General features: G+C 37.0%; 1 protein-coding gene across 3 annotated transcripts in view; it reads right to left on the bottom strand.

Annotated features, from left to right (window-relative positions):
• DACH1 (dachshund family transcription factor 1) overlaps positions 1-17958 on the bottom strand; it is a 351590-nt gene that overhangs the window by 27640 nt on the left and 305992 nt on the right. For all 3 annotated transcript variants that reach the window (XM_087938023.1, XM_026705323.2, XM_087938024.1), the window contains one exon: positions 11631-11782. In XM_087938023.1, the coding sequence (XP_087794149.1) occupies positions 11631-11782 (152 nt within the window). The remainder of the gene's footprint in view (positions 1-11630; positions 11783-17958) is intronic.

The following is a 17958-nucleotide window of genomic DNA, read 5'->3' as shown; positions in this document are numbered from 1 at the left end:
ACGGGGTTTGTATGTCAGGCTGAAAGACTTCACAGAGAGGCTGGGAAGCAAACTCTTACGGTATTTATTTAGCTGCCCTGCTTGCTAAGGAATGCAGCTTGTTTGATATATGTCAAAGAAAAACCATGAGGATTCACTCAACACTTTTAAAATAAATTCTTACCTAAATGAAATTACACTGCTAATTAGTAGACATGAATGCTTTACTATCACGAGAGCTTAATGGCAAACTTATGCTGACTTCTTTGTTCTTGTTTTTTGACTCATTCTCATATTTTCTGCTACAACCTACAAGGAATGTGAAGCTTTTCAGATCCTATTATGCTTCATCTCTAATCATCACTGGATATTGTGAGTAGGAGTGGTGGCAATCAAAGTTCAACCATATCAGGAGGTCCACCAGAATACTAAATTTCTCTTCCTCTTTCACCTCCTCCTCCACCTCCTCCTCCTCTTCTTCCTCTTCCTCTTCCTCCTCCTCCTCTTCCTCCTCCTCCTCCTCCTTCTCCTCTTTCACAGGCACAATTTATAATGAAGTTTTAATCTGTGGATCTTTTCATTACATAAAGTAGAACCTTCCTCTTTGGGGGCTACAATCTGGGTCTTTGAAAAATATCAATTGAATCTTCTGAAAGTTTTACATTTTTAAAAAAAAAATCAAAATTTCTGTAGATTTCCTAAAGTTTGTATAGTAAAAAGCAGAAGTTTTTTCTTCTTCTTCTCTGCTGCTAATGCACCAATGGTGACCATAGAAAATAACCAGTGATAAGAAAGGAAAGAAGAAAATGGGATCATTTACCAGGGAGGATAAAGATGGACTTTCAAACATGTAGAGGATGACCTCAAGAAAAGGAAGAGAACTATCTGATATGAGAGCTGTGCTATGCTTCTCTGCTTAGTGAATTTCTCTCCACAATTTTTTTTTGGGGGGTTGGGTTGGGTTGGGTTGGAAAGCCCGAAGCCTCCCTATCCTCTTAATCACTTCTACTTTAGATGTCTCTTGCTTTCAGCTAAAACAAATGTTGGAAGAAATATCCTTCTGGGTTCAGTTCCAAGTGGGGAAAAAGACACTGGATTCATGGAAGTTGCTTGGAAAGAAGGTTTATTGAAGAACAGGATCACATGCCTTGGAGATCCTGTGGGAAAAGGGAAGAGATGCCGAGAGTCCCTGGGTTTTATGCCCTCTGTTGGGATTTGAATTTGAACTTGTATTCTGATTGGTTGTCAGACTCCCATGGGGCCATGCAAGGGCAACTCTATAGGCTGTCCTGAATCCCAGGCTTGGTTGACCCTTGCTGGATGAAGGTGTAATGAAAGGGCTTTGGGGTTCCTATTATGGGTCTGCCTGAAGGAGGTAGACCTTTGTTATGTAGAGTAGACTGGCCCAGGCCTTAATGGCCCATTAACAAAGTGAGTTTCTGCTTCTCTGAGTTTCTACATCTCTTTTAGGGGAAATATTCTGCCTTTTTAGTATATCCTAAAATATTTCATTTTCCTAGGTGAGGGGTGGATTTTAACTTCCAACACAATCCAAAATGCTTTAAATAAATGGCTTTCTCTGAATAATTGCAGCTCTTATTCATCTCCTTAGAAACTCAGGACGATTGAAAGGTATCTTTGGACACCCTTGGATTGTCCTTATGTTTCTGGCTGCCTGAGCTGTATTTTTAGCCAGGCATGGCACCGTGCTGGGTTTGTGTGTGAGAAAGAAAAGGAAGAAGAGACAGACTTCGTTTGACTGGAACCTGTTATTTTTGCAGTAATCCTGGCTCCTTAGCTCCAATTTACAATTTTTTTCACCTATCATAGCTGGCTAAAGATGGACCAAGTTTAAATTCATGCCCAGTTGACCACAAAACTCTCTGGAGTGATCACTTTCCCAGAGCTCAACCTACCTGTACAGGTTATTTATTAGAGGGATCAATAAATACAATGACAAATTGTGCAAGCATTCGCAGATGATCTGGTTTTCATTTTGGAAGACCCACTAGAAACAGCATCAAAATTGATAGAAAAGATAGAGGCATATGGAAAGGTGGCTGGTTTGAAAATAAATAAAGATAAGACAAAGATCTTGACAAAGAATATGCTATCAAGACAAAAGGAAGAATTGGCAGATCTATTGAAAATTCAGGTCACGAATAAGATCAAGTACTTGGGGATACATTTGACAGCAAGATGTAGTACACTAAAAGAGAATAATTATATCAAACTTAAGCAGCAGATAGCACTAGATTTGGCAAAATGGGAAAATTTACAACTGTCATTAATAGGGAGAATATCAACAATCAAGATGAATATATTACCCAGAATTTTATATTTGTTCCAAACAATTCCAATTAGGCTTGGAAAATATTACTTTGAAGATTTAAATAAAATTGTGTTGAAATATATATGGCAAGGTAAGAAAGTGAGGATAAAGTTAAAACTTGCAAGATGCCAGAATAAGAGGAGGATTTGGTTTGCCTAATTGGGAGTTGTATTAATTACCAAGCTACAAATTTGATGTGGGTTAAGGAATGGATAACATTAAGAAATACTAGATTGTTGACATTAGAAGGACATGATTTGTTCTTGGGGTGGCGTGCCTTTCTATGGTATAAAGGAACTAAAACACAGGGGTATTTTAGAAGACATTATATACGGGAGTCTCTGTGGTTAAACTGGGAGAAGACTAAAAGACAATGTTATTTGAAAATTCCAGTCTGGCTATCGACTATTGAAGCATTTTCTTATCCTATAATATATAAAAAGGAACAAACAGGTTAGATATGGTGAAATATTGAATGAAAAGAGTGAACTTAAATCTATGCAAAAATTAGAGAAACAAGGTATAAAGATGAATTGGTTTTCATATGCGCAAATTCATTCAAGGTATGATAAAGATTCTAAAACAGGAGGTTTCTGACTGATTTAGATAAGATTTTGACAGGTACTGATGAAAAGATGATTAAAAAAATGTATGGATATTTATTAGAAATTAAACTAGAAGAAGAACAAGTTAAAGAAGCAATGATTGCTTGGGGAAAGAATTTTGGATATGGGATTGATCTAGAGAAATGGCAAAAATTGTGGTCTCAAAATTATAAAATGACAATGTCAACAGCATATAAAGAATATTTGTATAAGATGTTTTACAGGTGGCATTTCCCCCCGACAAGAATAGCAAGAATGTTCAAGAACAAATCTGAAAAATGTTGGAAATGTCATCAGACACCAGGCTCATATTACCATATGTGGTGGACTTGTGCAAATGCTAAAAAATATTGGACTAAAATCCACATGTGGTTGGAAAAAATGACAAAAAAGCATATAGATTTGAAACAGAGATATTTTTATTGGGAATTTTACCTGAAATATATAGTAAAGAATTGAAATACTTGATCGTAAATATATTAACAGTGGCTAGGATTGTATTTGCTAAAAACTGGAAAAATGAGAAAATACCATTACAGGAGGAAATCATTAAGAAAATATTGGAATGTGCTGAAATGAGTAGATTGACATTTGAAATCAGAGATCAAGATGATAAACAATGTTACAAAATTGGGGATCTATTCTATCAATGGTTAGACCATAAAACATGGTAATGAAATATGTAGATTCTTAAAAAATAATAAATATATAAAGATGTATTCTTTTCTTATTATATCTCCAAAATGATTGTAGGATAGATTTGAGATGATAATATGAACTGTTATAAAACAAATTAAGCAAAATATGGATTATTTCATAAAACATGAATGAATAAAAGTATAGTCAAATGATTGATTAACAATGATATTAATGTATTTAATATTTGATTGAAAATATGAGAATATATACAATGTAATTGTAACTGAAGACTACGAAATGGAAGCACAAAACAATTTGTAAACCAACCGGTACACTATGTATATATATGGAAGATGGCTTGATGTTTTTATGTTTTGTTTGCTTATGTTTGTCTTAAAAACCAATAAAAACTTTATTTAAAAAAATGACTAATTGTAATTCATGGCTAGAAGATAATGTGTGTCACTCAGGGTTGAACTGTGGACTCTTTGGTACTCTCTGAGCTTGGTAGTTTTCTTGTAGAAGTTTCATTACCCAGCTAGGTAACATCATCAGTGCAACATGCATTGAGCACTGATAATTTACCTAATTGGTAATGAAACATCAGCAAGAAAATCACAGAGTATCAGAGAGCATAATTGTAATTTCCCCAATTAAGCAGCTTCCTCTTCTGGAAAACAACTAACTATTCAGATAGTTGTTTGTTACACCTGAACTTTGCTTCTAGTAGACATCTGTAAGTCTCACAAGATCTGGTGATCAGAGTTTATTCAGACCTAGGCTGATTTGTTTTTATTGCTTCTATATTCTCTATATAGGGATAGAATCAACTTCATGTGAAGAATTACTTTATAATGCCTTGCTAAGACCATGCTTGGTATATTGTGTCCAGTTTTGGTCACCATGATATAAAAAGATGTTGAGACTCTAGAAAGAGAGAAGAGCAACAAAGATGATTAGGGAACTGGAGGCTAAAGGATATGAAGAATGGTTGTAGGAATTGGGTGTGTCTAGTCTAACAAAGAGAAGGACTACAGGTGACATGCAGTGTTCCAATATTTGAGGAACTGATAGAGAGAAGAGGAGGTCAACCCATTCTCCAAAGCATCTGAAGACAGAACAAAAAACAATGATTGGAAACTAATGAGAAAGAGAACCAACCTAGAACTTAGAAGAAATTTGAGTGAGAAAAATTAATGAGTGGAACAACTTTCTCCAGTGCTACAACACTGAACATTTTCTTAAAAAGAGATCGGACAATCATTCAGACAATCATTCAGACAATCTGAAATGATATAGAATTTCCTGCTTCAGCTAGAAGACTTCCAAAGTCCCTTCTAATTCTGTTATACTCTTATTTTCCACTGTTTATCTAGGGGTATAGTTTTGATATTGTGAGTCAACTTTTTAAAGAGAAAGATCAGAGGTGCGATTCAGCAGGTTCTGACCAGTTCTGGAGAACCGGTAGTGGAAATTTTGAGTAGTTCAGAGAACCGGCAAATACCACCTCTGACTGGAGATTTTATAGTATTCTTTCCCTGCCACGCCCACCGAGCCACGCCCACAGAACCGGTAATAAAAATTTTTTGAAAGAAAGACTGACAATGAGAGAAAGAAGGCACACAACTTGAGAGAGAAAGAAAATACCTTGAGTATAGTGTAAATCAGTCTTCCTGTTGCCTTAACACCTGAAGCTTCTGTGCTTGAATCTGGGCCTCAACTTGCAAGCCCAGATTCAAGTACAGTCTACTTTTCTTGGTCTCTCCAATTACTTCCTTTTTTTTCTTGAACAGCTTATGGAAGGAAAACATTCATATGCCTCCAAAGAGGCAAAATGCTTTCTCGGCTGATCTCAAACCAGAATGATTTCTCCCCAAAGCCCACATTTCAGCATTAAATAAGCAAAAAAATCAGTGACACATGCCAAAGGAGTCAAAAAAGTCAAAACAACAGCTTGGGTTGCGCAGCTGTGGCCCTGACACTATTGGGGGAAAAAAGGGATTTTTAAAAATTCCAATCTGTTTTATCTATGTTAAAGAATCTGACACTGCCTTTACCTTTTTTGCAGTTAACTCTACTTACAGTGGATTTTGTAACTTTTAATGTGTTTTGATTGTACCTTTATATTTGTATTTTATTTTACTCCCCTTACAATCATGTCTTCCTTGTTTGCTTCCATGGGAAAGTAGATGGCAAAACTAATAAGATTTTGGCACCTGTTTAAAACATTATTATTATTAATAATGTATTATTATTATTATTATTATTATTATTATTATTATTATTATTATTATTATTATTATCATTATTATCATTATTATCATTATTATTGGTAGTCACAATAATAGTACTATTTCATTTTCTTGACTTTATATCTGTTTCTAATATCCATTGTTGTTTTTAAGTCTTCCATTGTTTTTAGAGAATTTTTGTGGATAAATTGTCCTGTGAAACACTCAATTGAAAATGGCAAAGAAATCAATTGATTAATCAATATTACAACTTGGATATTCTGTTGAATTCACTTAGTGAATTAATATTATCATAATATAATATAATATAATATAATATAATATAATATAATATAATATAATATAATATAATATAATATAATATAATATAATATAATAACATGTGTGTGTATTTGTGTGTGTGTGTTCAAAGAAAGGGAAATGACTTCTTTGAAAATAGTTTTCACTGAAAAGCATGGTGTAGGTATTACAGAATAATTCATTTGTATTTTTTTTTAATCAAACTTTGAAATAAAACAAGGTTAAAGTCATAATTTGAACTGGCCTATCCACTTTTGTTTCCAATTACTATTTTTAAATAGCTAATAAATCATTTCAACAAATCATTTGAAATATATTGATAACACTATTTAACCAACCAATTCATTATTCTGTAAACTCAGGAGTCATATGTACACAGGTAAACAAAGTAGAGAATCTGTTAACTTTTCCCTTTTATTAACATCTCATAAATAGTGCCACAAGCCAGATAAAAAATTGTGGGAATAAAATTGCAGTTTTTGTTTGACTTAATGTTTGCAAATTATTGTATAGAAACTTCCCACATACAAACACAATATTTCTTTTGTTTTTATCTACATGACTTCATCCTTCAGACTATGTTCAAACTGTCACATCCTTAGCACTTGTTTTGTTTATAAAACAAATATGCTTCTATTTTACAGCAGATCTTCAGATTATTAAGAAGTGAAATTTATTTGGCATTGTCGGCTCTGTATACATACATATCATTATGTATAAACCATGAATTAATAATAGGATTGTGAACTATTTTTAGTTGATCAATTATATTACTCTAAGAAGGAATCAATGTGTTTATTGATTAAGCTTACATTGATTTGCAAATCATTACCAGAAGCTAAACTGCATTTTAAAGCCCACAAAAAGTATGAACACAGGACAGTTTAATAAAGTGTAGCTGCTCTTTATTGCTAAAGAACGTCCTATCTCCTCACTATCTTCTCTTTCATTTCCTGAAAAAACAGAATTAAAGTTTAATTCTCGCCATGGTTGGTATATCTGTTGATGTCTTTATATCTAAAATTGAGAGTGGATCTTTTTTTCTCCCCTAGAATATCTTCATCATAAATTTTTATTCTGGAGACTTCTGGGTACCAACATGTCAGTGACACCTGTGATTCTTCTCTTAGCGAGTTTTATTTGCTTCCAAATCCCACCTGGAAAATATGCTCCCAATGTCAAATATGTATGTGGTAGGAGGAAGAATTAGAAGTCTTTCAGCTGTTTATAGGACATGTCTAATGTGTCCATGGAGATTCTCAGTCATCCAGGTCATGGTTGTCCCAAAGGTGCTTTTTTCAAGAGGCAACTGGACTTCCTTGTTTTTCTTTGAAGACGTTTCACCCCTCTCGGAATGTGACTCAGAGGGGGAGGCCGAACAGCTGACAGGAGTGGGAGTGGCTCTGTTGGCTGTGGAAGAAACTGGGGAAGTGCAAAGTCCAGCTGGGCAGAGCAGGGAAGAGGTAGAACAAGGGAGAAGGAATTTGGAGGAAGACCCAGGCCCACCACCTCTTCATCCTAGGGCACACAGGGAGGAATAGAGAAGGGAGCAATGTGAGCTGCATGGCTTATGAGGGAGGAAAGGGCCCCAATTCCCTTCATTAGCTGCAGCTGGGAACACAGTGTATAGAAGAGGAAGCTGCACACAGCAAGTTGTTGGGAGCAAATGTGAATTTATCTTGTATCGTTGTGGCTTATCTGTGCTCCTGGCATCTTCCCAACTGTGTTAGTTTTGCTGTGCTTTCAAGTCTGAAATTCCTTCTCCTGCCCTGTCAAGTTAATTACTTCAGCTTGGTGTTTGGATTTTTAGTTACAGTTCGTATGTACCTTGTTTTGGACTGAATTTTCTACAATTAAAAATTGGGAGTTTTTTTTCTCCAGCTGAAGGTAACCTGGACATTGGGTGCAAAGTTGGACTGTTACTGCTTATTTGACTGTGTTGCCTTTGTGCCATGCCCTGGGTCATCACAAGTTGCCTCTTGAAAAAAGCACCTTTGGGACGACGTGTCTAAAGCTTCAGAAATAATTTGGGAGAGGTGGATGTTAGAACTCTTTAAGGCAACTGCATCGTCTCCCATGGTCCCCTTCAAAGTGCCTTCATGAATTGCAGACCAAAACTACATTTGCTTTCCGAAATCATCTGTCTGGAAGTGACTCTACAGGCATTATTTATGCCTTTTTACAGAGTGATCGGTTGGAAATCTTGTTCATAAGCAAACCAACACGGTCAAGCTAAGCTATTATGTATGTCCTTGGTTCAGAACCAATTTGACACCATGATTTGAATCCCTGTGCAATCCAGACATAGGACATCCTACCTAGGTCTGCATACAAGTACAGTGAGTTCCACTGAATTCAGTAAGAGCTACTTTAGCACCTATTTCAAACAGGACTTAAATGTCTTTTAGAGGATCTTTGCTCTACGTGAAATCATATTCAGATAGTCACAAAGGCTCTCAGAGGAACCACAGAATTTTATTTCCACTTGTACAGGACTCTGGAAAATATCCCTGATCTGGGAGCACACCTCAATCCTGGCCACAGGTAGAATAACGGATCAGCTGCCAGTGAACCAGAGTGCCTCTGTCTTGCTTTGGCATACCCCATTAGAGACCCTAAGTTTGTTGCTGCTGTCCTCAAGGACATTTCCATCAGCAGAATTCTCTAGTGAGCTTTTGTGTGTGTGTGTGTTGGGGGAGGGGCAAGTGGATGGCCAGGTGTACCCTTTGGCTAACAAAACTACTCTCAGACAGGAAGCTGGAGATAACTTTGCCAAGTTGGAAGAATGCTGACTTGGCTTTTGCTTTGCGGTTCAATCTTCAGCTTCATTTGGATAATAAGATTGAATTAGGTATCTCCCTGTGTAGGGCCAAATAATAACACAGAAACAATAAATATCTTTTATCCTTTCTCAAACCAGCTATTAATTTTGTACACCTCTCATGTCTAGAATCTTACAAATTTATGAACATAATTACACTCCCATTATTCATAGAGAGCTATAATGCTATTTTTTATGGTTTACTATTATATTAATCTTTGATACCCCAATCTACCTGAATCTATTAAAGTTTTAATGTGGTGCTCGGTAGTCTTCCAGCACTTCAACTGTGTAAACTAAGCCTGCAAATTCTGCTAAGTCCCCTCCCTCTCTTATCTCTCTATCTCTACCATCTCTATCTTTATCTCTATCTCTATCTAAAGCTCTCTCTCTATTATCTATCTATCTATCTATCTATCTATCTATCTATCTATCTATCTATCTATCTATCTATCTACCTCTCCTTTTTGTCTCTTTTAACACTAAAACTTCCTTTTTATGACCCCATTATCCTTTAATTCAGAGTAGACTTGGAGCAACTGGATGGCGCTGACAGTTTACTGGCTGGATGCCCTTCCTGATACCACACAAAGTTTGCAGCAGATTTCTTTTTCTTTGTAGCCTAGGAGAGAAACATCTGCTGCTACCTAGGACTGAACTCTCAAGGTGAGTGCTTTCACCACTAGGTCACCATGGCCCTCTCTTGTAGCTTCCAATACTAGTAACTCAAAATTATATTCATGTTAGGAAGAAAGTTCCTAGTTCATACTTAGTTCTTCTTTTAAACATAGGTAGATGTTGGAAGGATTTATTTGGAGATTTATGCTCAGCTATTTGTTTTATCCTGGAATCAGATGATTGTAAAAAAAATTCCACCTCACATAGGGAAGATTCACAAATGTACAGGTAACGTCCCTAGGGATCTCTGAATAGTGTTTTTTCTACCTAATATTCATTGTGCTTGCTTAAAACTTCAAATCCTTCCTAGGAAATTTTCAGAAAACCTTGTATCTCCCTTATCTTTATCCTTAAATAGGATAAAAAAGTCCTTCATCATCATCTTTATTATTCATCATTGTCATCAAAAAAGCACAACAAAGAATGTTCTTTCTGCACCAACTCAGAAAGTTCAAACTGCCCAAAGAGCTGCTGATTCAATTCTACAGAGGAATTATTGAGTCTATCATCTGCACCTCTATAACTGTCTGGTTTGGCTCTGTGAACAGGACAGACACAGACTTCAATGGATAATTAGAACTTCAGAAAAAAACCATTGCTACCAACCTGTCTTCCATCGAGGACTGTATACTGAACGAGTCAAAAAGAGGGCTGTGAAAATATCTACAGACTCCTCACATCTTGGAAAAAAAATTGTTTCAACTTCTACCCTCAAAATGATGCTATAGGGCAGTGCACACCAGAACAATGAAACACAAGGACAGCTTTTTTCCTGAATGCCATCACTCTGCTAAACAACTAATTCCCACAACACTGTCAATTTATTTACTAAGACTGTATTACTATTATTCCTCTACTACCAGATTATAATAACACTTCTTAGTGCCTATCTCTTCCCACTTATGACTATAACCGTGTTGCTTGTATCTTTACAATTTATATTGTTTTATTTGTTTCCTAGTATGATTTTACTGCTTATTAATAACCTATGACTATCACTAAGTGTTGCATCTTGTGATTCTTGATGAATGTATTTTATTTTTTCTTTATGTACACTGAGAGCTTATGCACCAAAGGCACATTCCTTGTGTGTCTAATCACACTTGGCCAATAAAGAATTGAATTCTATTCTATTCTATTCTATTCTATTCTATTCTATTCTATTCTATTCTATTCTATTCTATTCTATTCTATTCTATTCTACTCTACTCTACTCTACTCTACTCTACTCTACTCTACTCTACTCTACTCTACTCTACTCTACTCTATACTCTACTCTACTCTACTCTACTCTACTCTACTCCATTCCATTCCATTCCATTCCATTCTTATATAATCACACTTGGCCAATATTCTATTCTATTCTATTCTATTCTATTCTATTCTATTCTATTCTATTCTATTCTATTCTATTCTATTCTCAAATGCATTCATTTAAACACAACTTCCTAAAGTGACTTTTGTATTAAAGGCATATTTTCTGCAGGTCAATCAATGCCATCTGAAACTTTTCATTCCAAAAGGCTCAGTCAATTGAGTGCCCTCAATGAAGTCAGAATGATTCCTGTGAATGTTTATTGTTTAACAGAGAAGAATCTCTGAAGCCCATCCCTTGCAACATCAGCAGAACATTTGCTTGTGAAGCCTATTTTATATGTGGCATTCAGGCAGGTTTTTAGTGCAGTGTCTAGAGGTGAAGATGCTCACCTCTCACTCAGAAGGATGAGAATTCAATCCTAGGCAGAGACAGATGTTTCTTTATCAGGGTGCATAGAGAAAATATCTACTGTGAACTCCGTGTAAGGCATCAGGAAGGGTGATCGGCCAGTAAATGCTCAGCAACATTCCATCACCCTGACTCCACCCCGAATAATGGGATTAAAGAGTTGTAAAAAAGAAAAACAAAGTGGATTTTTAAAACTCATTTGATTACGTTGCTGCCTTTAATAGTTCAAATGAATGAAATGTTAGTCGAAGTCATAGTTCCAGCACCTTTTTTTCTCCCTTGTTCTATGGTGTCCTACCTGGATATTCGTCAGGAGGGTTTCTATGGAGGACAATCCATCAGGAAATAGAAAAGGAGATGGGAATCCAGGAGGAAGAGGTTGTCCGTGGCCAGTTAGCGAAAGTTTGTCAAGGCTGTCTCTTGTGGTTGGTGTGGAGAGCGGGGTCTCATCTGTATGTGATTGAAACAAAAATATAGAACAAGTTACGCTTGTCTGTTTTTATTAGACCTCAGTAATGGCTTCCCTAGTGATTTCCAGAACATTTATTGCAAATTGGTTCCTGCTATCAGAAGAAAATGCTTTCTGCTGAATTTTCTTTAATGAAAAAGCAGTGGAGATACAACCAGATAGCATTAATGAGTAACTTTATTAGCCTTTTAAATGCAGCTTCTAATGAGACTGAGTTTACAGTGCCATAGAATCTTTTTAAAACTAATATTATCTCACATATATTTGTGATAATATATTTAAGGCTGACTTTATGGGTAAGTTCCCAATTATCTCATTTTAGCCTGTGCACTGTCTGTATGGACAATGAAACGTTTCTTGCTATGATACATATTTTATATGGACCACTTATGATTTATGTTCAAATTATTCTGTGTGTTTATCCAGAGTCAACTATCTCCTTCAACAGCAGCCCATTTAACTGCCCATTTCTGAAGAGATAATCTCCACTCCAACAGACATCTTAGAGATGTGAAATTTTTGGTCTTCGCTTGCTCTCCACATATTCATTCCAAAGCTGTTTTCAGAATATTGAAATCAGGAATTTCACTTGGTATAGATACTACCAAGCCTTCAGTTTTTCTGAATACAGACTCTTGTTTTTCATCACCTCATAATAATTTCTACAATTAAACAATGTTTGTGCATCAAGAAAACTACAGCATAGTTCATCTGAAAATAACTTCAATGTTTCTTCCCTATTTTTCTTGGCAACAAGTTCAGATAGGAGGTTGTTGGGGTTTTTTGCATTTTAAAAGAATCTCCCTCAGAAAATTCCATTACAAAGACAATAGGTAGCAATGGCAGTCTTGACAGCATAAGCATTGGCGGTAATTTATTTTTTAAAAGAATAATTTGGGGAGCTATCCTTCTGCTTTGTAATTTGCGGGGAAAGTATTAAACATAGAGAACTATGGGAAAACTTTTAAACAGGAAAAGGAATGATTAAGTTATAACTGCGGCTAGCCTAAGACATTAGTTTTTCAGTATAAAGCATTTTGATTGTTTTCTCTAAAGTAGCTGTTAAAAAAGATTAAAACTCTTGTTTATGCAGAAGTACCAAAAAGGAGGAGGAGGAGGAAGAAGAAGAAAACTTGTACAAGAAAGTAATTCTTCTGAATTTTAATAAATATATAATCTATGCTGAGTTACTGCTAAAAAACCAATTCAGTGTAGTTATTTAAACTTTTGTCTCATTTTTGGCCTCCTGAGGAATGAACAAGTGTTTAATTTTGCAAATTAAAGTGTTGTTAAAAGAAGATGTAGAGTTTTATGGATGTTTTTACTGCACTGTAAGCTGCTTAGAATTGAGGGAGGGAGGGAGGAAGGAAGGAAGGAAAGGAAGGAAGGAAGTTTTTTCTCCAAGTCTGATTTTAATCTCAACTCTTGATCACAAGAGCAAAAACAAAAAAACAAAACACCAAAGATTCAAATTACATCAAGAGAAATAACATTGGTGATAAAAGGAACTTCCTATTTTTATTTTGCTTAAGAAAAGTGAAAATGGGAACTCTATCACCAGTCTCTATGATATTCTGTATTTTCCCAATGCTTTGGGTTTCATCTGAACATTTTCAGTGCTTTTATTTCAAAGCTGCAAGCCTTGTCTTTGCCTTAAAGGTTTTTAACGGTTGGAATCATAGCTATCGTTAAGAGTGTGTCTGTATAATGCACACACAGATCCTTTGTTTTTCTCTTCACTTTCTGAGTACCTTCAAACTAGGAAATACTTGTTACTCATGTACATGTAATCAGTCCTGTCTGAATAAAACATTTTCTTTTATACAATCACTAACTGTTTAACTGAAATAACAGTAGCTATACTGACCTATAATGTCAGAAGAAGGGATTGAACTTAAGTTGAACTATTTTTGATGAATGTTTAACTTTAAGACAAATAATCTCTCATAATGCGACTTTGTGTGTGTGATGGGGTGTTTGTTTTTTTTTTATATCCTGCAAGAAATAAACTCTGGGTGAACATATTGGAAAGAAAACAAATGCATATCTCATATACAGGAAGAGAGGCTATTTGTAGATGCAAGATAAGAGATGACTGAGAAAAACTTTGGGAAAAGTCCTGTTTTTAAAGGAAAAGCAACCATGTTGTAAATATGAACTAATTAAAAATAGCACAACTGTCTTTAAACATAGCAGTGCCATAACCTTGCTTCTAGCAAATCATTAACAGGGTGTGAGGGATGAAGATGCTTAATTCCTTTTGCATAAAAACAACCAAAGGATACCACATGTTCTCAAAGACTTTGTGATATCCCTAAGCAATGTTTGTTTATGCCATAAAGTTTCTCACTGATCTTTCCCATCAAGACCACCTCTGATGCTCAGAATGATTGCAGAAGGAAGAGGAGGTGAAAAATATTCACCCTTTTACTGATGGAATTGTGCTTAAAAGTGAATTGTGTTGTGGCCTGCCAGCAGCCACTGGAGCGGGCAGCAGACTTGGACAGTGAGGAGGTTGGGGAGGAACATGGGCCAATTCTGAGGTCTGGGGAAGGATCTGACAAGTGCTCTGCATCGGAGGCAGAGATAGGACCAGCTGACTTTGGAGTTGGAGATCAGTGGGGCAAGAGAATTGCTGGAGCCTGTTCCCAATGTGTGCATGAACAGAGCTGCCAGGAGAAGGGGGAAGTTAAGAAACAAGGATTGACTTGGGAGTAAAGGCACAGGTGGATGGTGAATGGCCCCTTCCAGAGGGAATAAAGAAGAGTGAAAGGGAAGTGGGGTTTGCAGGAGACAATTAGTTCATTTAATTAGGGTGAAGATTTGTTCATGACTCTTTGCCAAGAATTTTCTGGTACAGCGTGGTGCGTGGAAGCTATCGGCCTGGCAACTCTCCAAGCCTGATAAGGCCTATGGTTGTAAATCACTCTTGAAAGACTGCCGGGACTTTGCTGGATGTGAATGATAGGAAGCCTAATTAAAAAGGGGCTTTGTCGAGATGAGGGGTCTGCTTCATGATTTTGTAAAGCCTAGGGCAGAACAGTAAGTCAAAGATTATCTGTATTGTATTGCAAGGCCCATGTTCCTACAGAGCAGGGCTGTCAAACTCATGGCCCGCAGGCTGTATGTGTCACATGTTGGCCACACCCACGCCCAGTTTAGCAGAGGGGGAAAAAGTCCCAATGCATCACTTAATGCTGCCATGACAATGTGAATTTGACACACACACACACACACCAGTACAGAAGGTAAACTGTTCTGAACTGAGATAGCCATTTCAACTTTTCAAGCTCCAAATTACACTCAACTACACTCAAGCATGCAAGAAGCAGAGCATTTTAGCTTATATTTCAAATGTAGCATGGCTTTTATTTAATTAGACTATTTCACTATTTAGAAAAAAAAACTTGGGGTGCCAAGTTACTCGACTCTGATAATCCGATTACCAACCTTTCAATCTATCAACTGCCCTTTTTCTGTCTTTCAACCACAGCTTGGTCTATCTCAATTAGCAATTGTTATGTTTCTTCACAGGTTGCTAAGTTACAAACATGTATTTCAAGGGAAATAAAAGAACAGGCCTTCTTTTCTGACTACCATCACTTCTTTCCCCAAATGACACAGTAGAGGTTGGCCTTCTTCCAATCTTCTTTCCTCTTATAAAACTTCCTTTCTTTCTTCCTTCCCTTCCTTCCACCCACCCATCCATCCACCCACCCATCCATCCATCCATCCATCCATCCATCCATCCATCCATCCATCCAAGCAGTTTACAAAGCAGTAAAAACATTCATTCTTTCCTTTCTGCCTTTCCTTGTTTCTATCCTCTGCGAAGCTAAGCCAAGCAACTTCTTCTCAGTCATCTATGTAAATCTTAACATTCCTCCTCCCTTCACTGAAAAGATGTGCAAGAAGCAAGGAGAAGAAAAGAAAAAAAAGCTTTCCTTTCATTGTAGAAGTTAAAATTTGATTATTTCCTAAGCTATTGGAATACATTCCGTAACACAAAGATTACAAAAGCTGTTTGCAGAGATATTCACTGATGCGGCTAAAATCACAATTAGATTTGAGGCAAAGGTGGAGGGACATGGATATAGCTTTTCATGCAAACAGTTCATTAACAGACCGAATCTAATAGTTGTGCAACAAAGTGTTTTTACTGTAGTTTCCATTTCACCACCCATCATTTACTGCATCCTGTCGGTAGTTGGAATAAGCCCTTGGAGCAAGGCGATGACTTCTTATTCCATGGAAAGGTCAGGCATGTTTTCAGAAGTTTGCACTTTTGTTTTGAAGTACGTTATAAAAAACCCCATGAATCAGAAGAAGATGGAAAAGCTTTTCCAAGCTTTTAATATTTTCTTTGGAGAACTTCCAAAGCAGTAAAGGTTGGCCATTTCTAATCTCTAAAGTGCGATTAAGGTAAGACACACAAAAGCACAATTCTCACCAAGACAGTTGTGAAATTGGCACCTGGATGAGCAGTTTTACCTTCCATGTCAACCTCCAGAGTTTGCAGTCTTGCTAATAGCAGGTGAATAGAGATACGTGGCTTTCTTTAGTCTTCAATCCGAATATGAAAATATTATAAAGTATGAATATAAGGGCCTCTTGATTTTTGTTTAATTTTAATTATGCACCCACAATGTCAAATAAAGGGCAAAGAACACAGATTTTTGGTTCCATCTTTGAACTGAGCTTTATCAATGTAATTTGTTTTGACATATGCTGCGTTGTCAGTCTTAGAAAAGAATTACTTCCAAACAAAGCCTTGGGGAGAATAAAAAATTTGAGAAGAACAGCTGGTTTTCTGTGAATCTCCTGTGATGAGGACCTATTACTAATTTGCAGAAAGTCCTATGGATTATGGGTGCTGGTTTTTCTTTCACTAACCTCATTTCAAATGCCAGGGGAAAAGGTTAAATAAACCTTTAAGTATGAGATTCTACCTAGTTTATATTTATTACTATTAATAAAGATACTGTATCTTTATTAATAATATAAATGTCTATTCCCGTTGGCAGAGGTAATCTTACTAGCTGATGTTCTCACAGGCCAAACAATAAAAAGAAAAAAGTCACAGCAGTACAGAACAATTCAAGCAATAAGATTTTGAGCTGTACGGGACTTCCTCCATTTATGAATTTGGGACATCCGATTCCTACAAGTTATAATTTAACTCTTTGTACTGCCATATTTGATGCCCCACTCCCCCTCACACGCATGGCAAGAGTTCTATAGGTGTTTATTCAAACCCCCCAAACAGGTCCTCAGAAAATACCCCAATTACACAAGTTCAGATTCTGAGCTCAACACAGCAAGAGTCACTGGGTAACTGAGTCCACAGGCAGTCCAGGAGTTGGACAGGCCAGGATACAAGGCGCAAAAAACACAAGGCACAGAACTGGGCATGTTACTCCAGCAACACTAGATTCCTCAGGGCCGGGTTAAGTAGGCAATGCAATGCAGTTCTTCATGGGGCAAGGTTGTCTCCTCACAAGTAATGTAGTTGACCAGCATAGTCAGGAGTTGACCAGCTCATAGTTGACCAGCTCATAGGAGCCTCTGTGGTGCAGTGGTTAGAGTGCAGTACTGTATGCTACTTCTGCTGCAGCCAGCTGCCTACAATTTGGCAGTTCAAATCCCACCAGGCTCAAGGTTGACTCAGCCTTCCATCCTTCTGAAGTGAGTAAAATGAGGACCCAAATTGTTGGGGGCAATATGCTGACTCTGTAAACTGCTTAGAGGGGGCTTTAAAGCACTATAAAGTGGTATATAAGTCTAAGTGCTATTGCTTATAGTGCCTGTCTCCTCTCTGTCTACTTGTCCTAGGATCAGGAGGAGGTATGGACTCCTCCTCCTCATTGCTAAGGGGTGGCAGCTGCTCCTGGTCCTTGCCTGGTGCCTGCTGACCAACTTACTGCAGCTGTAATTCACCAGCCTCAGCCTGTTGCTCATCTTATCAACCTTGCTGAAGCTGCCTTGTCAGGCTAGCATTCTCTGAGCCCTGATCCTGACCAATGCTCGGCTCTAAGCTTTCCTCTGCAGACTCAAACATATCCTCCTCCTCTGAACTTGCATGGAGAGGGATCCAGGGATAGATCCAATGACACATACAAGGTCAAATCAGACATGCATCCAAAAACACAAACTCAAA

Source organism: Pseudonaja textilis, chromosome 8 (assembly GCF_049901715.1).
Source record: "Pseudonaja textilis isolate UNSWEBS1 chromosome 8, rPseTex1.2, whole genome shotgun sequence".
Lineage (NCBI taxonomy): Eukaryota > Metazoa > Chordata > Lepidosauria > Squamata > Elapidae > Pseudonaja > Pseudonaja textilis.
This window is presented reverse-complemented; position numbering and strand designations above follow the sequence as displayed.